This window comes from Propithecus coquereli, unplaced genomic scaffold (assembly GCF_000956105.1).
Source record: "Propithecus coquereli isolate 6110/MARCELLA unplaced genomic scaffold, Pcoq_1.0 Scaffold30, whole genome shotgun sequence".
Classification (NCBI taxonomy): domain Eukaryota; kingdom Metazoa; phylum Chordata; class Mammalia; order Primates; family Indriidae; genus Propithecus; species Propithecus coquereli.
In genome coordinates this window covers 10,137,703-10,146,950 of record NW_012148619.1, presented here as the reverse complement: position 1 = coordinate 10,146,950, position 9,248 = coordinate 10,137,703, and the positions used below count along the sequence as shown (strand labels likewise).

General features: G+C 41.0%; 1 protein-coding gene across 1 annotated transcript; it reads left to right on the top strand.

Moving 5' to 3' along the window:
- The first annotated feature begins 5,132 nt into the window (after positions 1-5,132).
- FIBIN (fin bud initiation factor homolog (zebrafish)) lies at positions 5,133-6,907 on the top strand. The gene has a single exon (XM_012649599.1). The coding sequence runs from the start codon at positions 5,302-5,304 to the stop codon at positions 5,935-5,937; it is 636 nt and encodes a 211-aa protein (XP_012505053.1). The 5' UTR covers positions 5,133-5,301; the 3' UTR covers positions 5,938-6,907.
- The last annotated feature ends 2,341 nt before the right edge of the window (positions 6,908-9,248 follow it).

Below are 9,248 nucleotides of genomic sequence, written 5' to 3'. Positions count from 1 at the left end.
TCCTCTTCTGAAAGAACTCCTGCTTTCATTGTCAATGATCACATCTCCTCATTGAAGATTTAACTGTTCCCTCTGTCCCTCCTCTTTTACTCCCCTCACATACCTATGTCTAGTGCCTGTATCCCCAGAATTCCCTTCAGCCAAGCTGATCGGGGTCCTCTCACCTCATAGGATGCTTTCTGCCTCTAGTTTCCTGGACACCCAATCCCCTCAACCTCCTTCCCTTTTTGCAGACTCTAATCCTTATTTCTCCTTCTCTGACTCTCCCCAGCTCCTCTCTTCTATGATTCAGTGTGTTCTGTGTTCATGGGTAAAATGGGTGGAAAGAATCAGACTCATTGAATCTGGGAGGGACAGTAAAGTAAGTGCTTATGGTCTTTCTCTTTGCTTGCATTTTCTATCCTGGCTGAAGATAGGAAATATTTGTGTTATTATAGACTACATTTCACAACTTACATACTCATTTCCTGTTTGGCATTTCTAGAATTTCTAGCAAGTATTTTTCCTGTTGGAAAGCATGATAAAGATATTCAGGACTCATCCACATCTGGTTTTCCTCTCCTGGGCACAAGAAAGGATGAGACTCTCCCTCCCTTTGCACCAAAACGGGGCAATGTCACCAGCCAATGGGCTGTGTGCAAAAGTAGTCTCTGTCACTCCCAATACAATGCACTTAAATGCAGCACAAGACTCTCCAGAGCCCTTTTCCCTTGCTGCATCAACCATGAAGGTTTCATGTCGCAGATGGTGCAACAGAGTTGTCATATAGAAGAAAGTTGCTGAGTGACCTTGACCTGCAGTGAACATGAATTCTGTGTTAGCATTTTGTGATGTTTGTTACCACAACATAGCATAGCATATTCTGACTAATACAGAAAGACTGTGAGAACTGACCAGACTCCCTTCACACATTATGCCTATTTCCTTGTAAGCATTCCCATTGTTTTCATAGGTGTGTTTTATTGCCTATATTTGATATGAAATTTGGTTTTTTGTTTGTGATTATTCTTGTTAATTAGCTGTCCTATGGCTCCTAACCAATGTTCTTGTAGTAAATAACAATAATCACTTCACTGATTTAGCATAACAAATAGCACAGACTAGATAATCAAAATTTATTTCAATCTCTCCCTTCATTTCTTTTCTTTTCATTCTTTCTTTTTTACTACCTTCTTTCCTTGCCTACTTTTCTTTTCTCTTCTTTATTTCTCTTTCTTTCTCCTTCCCACCCTCTGCAAACAATAGCTGCTCAATAATCTCTTAGTTGATAAAAATAAAAAATGTCCAAGTGCTAAATGCTGTGTCCTTCTTGTCTTCCTTTCCCTTCTTCCTTTCCTCTCTTGTCCCACCTCAGAACCCTGACCCTGGTCCAGAATAACTCTGTTTCTGTTTTTGTCTTCTTTGACATGGTCCAGGGACTCAGCCTGACAGTTTGGGGGGATGTTGAGAATGAAGGCTTCTACCTCCCAGAGTCTTTTTGGGGGTTTCTAAGCTGCACGGTGAAACCCAATGTCCCCAAACCTCTTTATTCTTAATATATACAAGCCCCTTTTCTATAAAAGTATTAGTATTACCATAATCAGAAACAGGAGATCACAAAAACCTTCAACAATGGGACTTAAAGATCTTCAGGCTCATGGTGCCAGCCTAAATTCCTGCTTCCCTCTCTAAGGTGGTTATTGGTCTAAAGAAACAAGATTTTAAAGTGCACTAAAAATGATAAAAGGATAAGCAAATCTTATTCTTCTATCTTCTATGTCTGTTTGGACATTTCCTTTGGGTTCATTTATTCCAGATCAACCCTCAGAAGCCCACCTTAGCTCTAACCCTAGCAGACCAGCCCAACATGGAACTGGGAACATATGAAAAACCTAGAAATAAAGACCTTTTAAAACTGAACAAAATGAAGTGTTGGATCAAAAGGCCATGATGTGCTGGCGCCGGCTTGCACTATCTCGTGGGAGCTGATAGTTAGGTTTTTAGGAATTTTGCAAGTCAGTTGTTAAAACATAACCATTATTAAAAAATAAACTATTTAAACGTTTAATTAAGTAAACTATGTTAAAGGCAATACATGCAAAACTCATCACCTCAATTCTTTTACTAGATTTTTATTATTTCCTATTTGCTGGGAGTTATTTGCATCTAACATATCTATATGATGGAAATGCTATAAAATGGTTCAGGACTGTGCATGTTTTCTCAACTTTGTATTCAGCGATGGCCATTGTGAAAGTATTTATATCATGGAAATCAGCAAATGCTACAAATGAGGGCTTTTCCCCCATGCATGCAGCTGTTAAACCTATTAGCAAGCACACTGCTACAAAAGGATGGCAGTGTCTTTAAGACGTGTTTAATGAAGATAAAGGCATGAGGTGGGGAAAATGCTTATAGTTATTTCCTCAGAATCTACTGTCATACTGTCCCCTTCCCAAACAGGACCCTAAATCACCCAGCCATGTAGTTTGCATGGCACCTTGCCTTTGGCTACAGAACTGGGCCCCTGTTGTTTTAAGCCAAGTGGCTTATCCCAAACCTCTGACTACAGTTAGCCTGGTTTAAAGATATATTCATGATCTACATCAGGCCAACTGTGGCCACTGAGGCTGACTTGAGGGACCTGAATTTGAGCTACCAGGACATCCAATCTGTCATTCCTGCTAGATATGAACAAGGAAGCATAGAGCCCTCCAGAAGACACTGGTATCATCTTGGAACCACCAGTGAAAGAGACTGCCCAAGAATGAACATAAGCTGAGGAACTAGAACCAAGAAATGGTGGGAGGAAAAACTAGGTTCTGGATCAGACCTTGTTTGAGAATCTAATCCTAGACTTTCTGTGAGTCAATAAACTTCTCTTTGTCTTTAGTCAGACTGAAGTGGACTTTTAGTTACTTGCACAAAAATGATTCCTTTCTAATACATGACATGGAGTTTTTATCTTTATATGAGATTATCTAATAATCTACTTGCAGGTAGAAAGGAAATACTCTTCACTTTTCTTATTATGACTTTATATGTCCATATGCCTGACCTTCCAACAGAGAGCAAGCTCTTTGTAGGCTGAAACATTTTAGTGCACATCTTTGTATCTGTAGCTAACTTAACACTGTACTTGAAAGTCGGGAGCACGGAGTAAGTGCTTAATATAGATTGGCTTAATTGAATCGATTAGTAAATCAGGGAGAGATTGTGCAAGAAGTGGAATGAATCAGAGTAAATTCCTCTTCTCTTCTTTGGCCAAGCAGCCAATTTGAATCCATTTGTTGTCATTTGTGAATGTCCCAGGGAAAAAGGAATGAAGAAATGTAGCTCTTAGGTCCAACAGTCCAGTCTCTCAACTGGAAGAGGTTGTAGTTTTCTGCTGGGATAGAGTGAAAATAGGCCTTGGTCTTCTACTTGGCATAAACACTAAGAAAAGTCCTTTGTCTATGTTTCCATGATGTCAAGTATCTGGATAAGAATTAAAATGTGCAGTCAACATGCCTCAAAAAATCTACGCATGTGATACCACATTAACAAAAGATCGAATTACGTAACTGGACTTCTCATTGTCTATCCAGCAGTCTGGGTTGCTTACGTCAGTGAAAGTGATGATGAGTGTGACAGTCCCAGATCTGAGTGAACTATGGCTCTGAATGAAACTAGTCCCTTATGACCCAGGAAGGGAAATAGGTCCGTATCATTGGCAAATCAATAGGAGTATTTCAGTTACATCCCAAAGCAGAAGGAGAAAATGCCCATGGAAATAGGAGTGCTGCCTGCCTCTGCTTTGTCCCCTCTTCCTTGTTTTCTTTCCTCCACAACCCTACTACTGTCCAACATACAATGTATCTGATTTATTTATATTAATTTAGTCCTCTGTTTCTGGGAATGTAAGCTCCAGGAGGGCAAGGATTTGTCTTTATTTGCATTGACTGTTGTATTCCCAAACCCTGGCACGCAGTAAATGCTCAAGAAATATTCATCAAACAAATGAATGGCCTTCACAATGGCCATTTGCCAATCAATTCATAACTCAAAAGCTAAAATAACCTGGTGGAGGAAAAAAAGGTGTTTCATTTCCCAAATTAAATTAAAAGACCCTGTGACTTAATGAGTTCTGGCTCAACTACAATCTAACTGTGTGACTATAAGCAACTTGCTTAACCTTGTGCCCTTTCATTTCTCCATCTGGAAAATGGGGATAACAGTACCAGCCCTATATTCTTCAAAAGCTTTCAAGGATCTCGAAAGAGGCAATAGCTGTGAGAGTATTAAGTTAAAGATTCAACACAGAAGCTTAGCATTGTTTTATCAAATTAAACAATGATCTCAGTTGTTCTTTTACTCATAAAACTGACAAAATTTCATTTTTCAGCCTCTGTTCTCATACATGCTAGCAACTATGCATTCATCAATTTTATATATTTTTATTACTTCCAAAGTATTGTTTTTATTAACTTTAAATAAAAAATCATTTCCAAACAAAACCGTCATTTCTGGCACTTCAATTTTGCCTTTAAAGGAACAAACTTTTTAAAGATAAAAATTTACATACTCAACAAATCCAACCGAACTGATATTTATTTAGACATGTGAAATGGCATTTCTCAGGGTAATCACTCTTTCCCCCAATACATCAATAGCAAACTAGGCTTTTAGTTGTGGAAATTTTACTTAACTCTCTTTTCATTTCCTCCTTCAGGGAACACGAAGTTCTATTTTGCAGAGTCTCCCCTTCCAATCTTTAAAAAGAGACCCTGTACCTTTAATAACAGAGACCTGGTGAGAGGTTTCTCTCCAAACTTGTTCCCTGGCTTCCAAGTGACGAAATCAGCTGTAATTTGAGAGCAGAGAGATCCTCAGGATATCTGCAGCCAAAAGGAAAAGCTCCACATTCCCACCCAGTCCAGGAATTGAAATAGTATCAGAGGGCAAGAGCTTTTCTCTCCAGCTACACGCACCATCTCCCAGGAGCAAGGGGGAACTCCGAGAGCGGGGCAACAGCGCCAGCGTCCTGCCAGAGCCCTGGAGGAGGGGTTCCCCGCTCTCCGCCTGCAATCCTGCGCGGGGACGGAGCCCGCGCGGGAGCTGCAGCCGCCCAGCAAGCAGCGAGCGGGCGCACAGCTAGGTGCATCCTGCGCTGCTGCACAGCCACATGAAGCCTGCTGGGGAGCGGGGGCCAGGGTGCAGCGAGCCGTCCAGGACAGAGGCAGACGCCGTCTCAGGGAGGCACTGACTCCCAAGGAGACCCCCTTCCTTGTGCCTGGGCGGACAGTCTTCTCCTGGGGTCCCTGGTCATCCCGAATATCCAGAATGGTGTTCCTGAAGTTCCTCTGGATGAGTTTCTTCTGCTACCTGTGTCAGGGCTACTTCGACGGCCCCCTCTACCCGGAGATGTCCAATGGGACTCTGCACCACTACTTCGTGCCCGACGGGGACTATGAGGAGAACGATGACCCCGAGAAGTGCCAGTTGCTCTTCAGGGTGAGTGACCACCGGCGCTGCTCCCAGGGGGAGGGGAGCCAGACAAGCAGCCTGATGAGCCTCACCCTGCGGGAGGAGTTCACTGTGCTGGGCCGCCAGGTGGAGGATGCTGGGCGCGTCCTGGAGGGCATCAGCAAGAGCATCTCCTACGACCTGGACGGGGAGGAGAGCTACGGCAAATACCTGCGGCGAGAGTCTCACCAGATCGGGGATGCCTACTCCAACTCCGACAAGTCCCTCACTGAGCTGGAGAGCAAGTTCAAGCAGGGCCAGGAACAGGACAGTCGGCAGGAGAGCAGGCTGAACGAGGACTTCCTGGGGATGCTGGTCCACACCAAGTCCCTGCTGAAGGAGACGCTGGACATTTCTGTGGGGCTTAGGGACAAATACGAGCTGCTGGCCCTCACCATCAGGAGCCATGGGACCCGGCTGGGTCGGCTGAAAAACGACTATCTTAAAGTATAGGAGGAAGGGCACAGATGGGAGGGAGAGGGAATCGAATTGGCCCCACTGTGGAGGGCGGGGGATAGAAGATGGGGCTACAGTTCCCTTAAACCTATTTTTTTATTTTTAATATCCAGATTTGCACTTTGAGAATGAATCTGAGGTCATCTTTAAAAAGAAAGAAAATGTTCATAATTGAGTAATATTGTTTTTTGGTTTTGTTTTTGTACATTATTTATGTGATCGTTATGGATATATCACCTGGAAAGAACAATTTAAAGCAATGCCATTCCTAGAGTGTTTTATAACTCTGCAGAGATACTTGTTTCAGCCACATGTAAAAGAACACAGTTTATGTGGCAGGGACTGATTAAACTTCTCCATCCTGGAGATTATGTGGAAATAGCCAAAGATTATAATGCATAGCTCCCTTCGGCCTCCAGCCTTCTCTCTTGGGCTCTGAAAGCTGTCAGAGTTGCCTGTTTTTCAAATGAGGTCCAAGGTGCTGCTCCGCGTGCCTGCCGGCTCATGGCAGTAGCTTGTTTCTTCTCCTTTTCTCTCTTATTTATTAACCGTGGTCAGAGAGTTGTTTTTGTTTTCATTTTTTTTGTAAGAGTATTGTCAAGAAACTATATGCAAATCATCCTTTGCAAGGAGATTTCCAAAGTGCCTCTGTGCGTGTGTGTAAGTTAAAGTGGCCACGTTTAAGAAGTCCAAGCTTTGCAGTGGTTGAACACTCACGTGGATGTGCTGATTCACTACGCCTCTCATTGTATGTCTATGCTTTGTCATCAGTGCTCCAGTAAATTACAGAGAAGTAGATAGATTGCTTAAACATACCCCCAAATACCCATGATTTAGGTTACCGATGTATTCTTTCTCATTTGGGGGTTTTGCTTCTGTTTGCTTATTGGAAACTTGTACTTCAAGTAGGGAGGATTCTAATTCTAATAACTCCTTAGCTAAGTTTTATTATTCAGCCAATAAATATGTTTTCGTATAATACTGGCTTATTTTCTAATTTACCTCTGTAATTTTCATATTTCAAAAAGGGACCAATGCCAGAGAGAAGGACGGGATTTAAGCCAGTTTCTTAGAGTATATGATAAAGAAGGCAGAAAGATAGCTACATATTTGGCAATGCTCCTCTCCCAGCCACCCTTGCCATCCTCACAAGGAAAGAAAAATCTAGCCCATAGCATAACTTTAAATTTGATCTCTACTGGTGTGCTTAAAAACTCCAATTTTCTCTAGTTTTTCTCCACAGACTCAACTGGACAAGTTTATGACAAAGCTCATACCTGATATGCCCTCATCATGCAGAGAAAGCACTCTATTCTAAGTTATGAGAACTACAATGATGCTTAATAATTTTGAAGCCAGATCTACATTATTTAATTAATGGCTTAAAAAGTTGGAAATGCACTTTAATTCATGCCTTTCCCTAGTCAATCTTCACTCTTACCTTAAATTTGCTTTCCATTCACATATATGCACACACACACACACACACACACACACACACAAAGGCAAATAAATAAATCTTCACATTCCGTTCAACAAAAATCCACTTTTTCTCTCCCATACAAGAGAGAGCAAGTGAGAGAAACATTCCTATGAAATGTCCAATGTTCTCCTATAACAGTAGGGGTAAGTGAGGCCCAAAGCAGCTGAGTGACATCCTCAGCTAGTTGTAACAGCCTCAGGTCTTTTGAATTCAAGGCAGTACTTTCCCCAAACTACTCTTTTCCAAGGATACCAAGAGACGGGAGAGAGGGGCCCTGAGGCCTGAACCTTTGCTTAACTACCTTTTTGTTTAAAATAAAAAAAGAACAGTGTATGGAACAGTACTTAAAATCATTCATAATTTCTTTAGCTTCCTTCTAGACTTATAAGTGGGATGAAGGTCATTTAAAGGAGTTTCTTTCTTTATTCTAAAAATATGAGGAAAATAACAGCAAAGGCATAGAAGATGATATTTGGTGCTTAAATGTCTGTAGTTTGAAGTCACAACCCTTTGTGCCTCAAAAGTCTCTTATTGCTCACTTCACAGTGGTCAGGTCTAACCCGGAGACATATCAAATGTCTTCTCCTTGATCTTCCCAACTGAAATAGGAGGATATTGGACATGTAATAGTGATAGAAAACTATTTTTGTGTGCATTCTAATTTCAATCAATTGGTAATAGCTGCATATGATATTATGTTAAGAAAGATTCAAAAGCTACAGAAGTAGAGTGCTGTCCCTAATTAAAGATGTCTTCCATGGGTGCAGTAAGGGGAATGGCAACACATCTGCTATAAATTTGAAAACCCTGAAATAGATGATGTATGAGGTTCTTTCCAGGGCTAAACATTCTATGATTCCTACAAAACCAGAACAAAATTATCTGGCATTAAATCATTCCATTCAAGGTTAGATGTAGGGCCAGTAATCCCACAAAGTCTTATGTAAATGGCCTCAGAGGGCAAATGGGAATTTCCAGGTGGGGAGAGGCAACAGTCTTGGACTGCCACCCTGTAGGCTAGCATTGCAGGCCTTTCCAAACCCTCTTATGGTGGGAAGCCAGCCCCACTCAGATTTTTCCTCCCTGCTTTCTTGTCGTTCTCATTAGACTTCGTTACTTACCCAGTGACAGATTCTCTTTTAAAGTAGTGGCTCATTATTTTCTTAGACCATGAAATATTTTGAGAATCTGAAGAAAACCACAAACTCTCTTCTCTGCAAAATCTACTTACAAACATATCCATATAATTTAGGATTTTTAGTTATTTTTATAAGTATTTGTTGACCATTTAATCTGTGTCAGGCACTGAGCTAGGCTGTGGGTAATTCTGGGATGTTACAAAGCCTTGGGACTTCATCTAAGGACCAAAAGTTTTAAAAAGGCTCTTAGAGTTTTATTTGGAACAGGGGCCATTTATTGCTGTTGTTATTGTTGTCAGTTAAAACAATAACAAAATAGTTAACTTTTTGGAAGCTTTTTGGCAAGACTCTGAGCTAAGAACTTTACCTGGGTCATTTCTCTTAATTCTAACAACAAACTGTGTAAGGAAAGTATTTTAGAAAAGGAAGTAATATATGTCAAGCACTTAGAATAGTACCTGAGACAGAATGAATCCTCAATAAATGTTAGTTGTTATTACTATTTTTATTATTACTATTATTTTTATAACTGAGGCCTGGAAAGCTTAGGTATGTTTTTCAAGATTAAAACTGCATGAAGTTTTATATACTTTACTATGCTTTCATTTTAACTGATGATTATCTAGTGGAATATATGAGCAAATAAAAGAAGAATGTAGAGGATAGGGGTCCACTGGGGCTTCTAG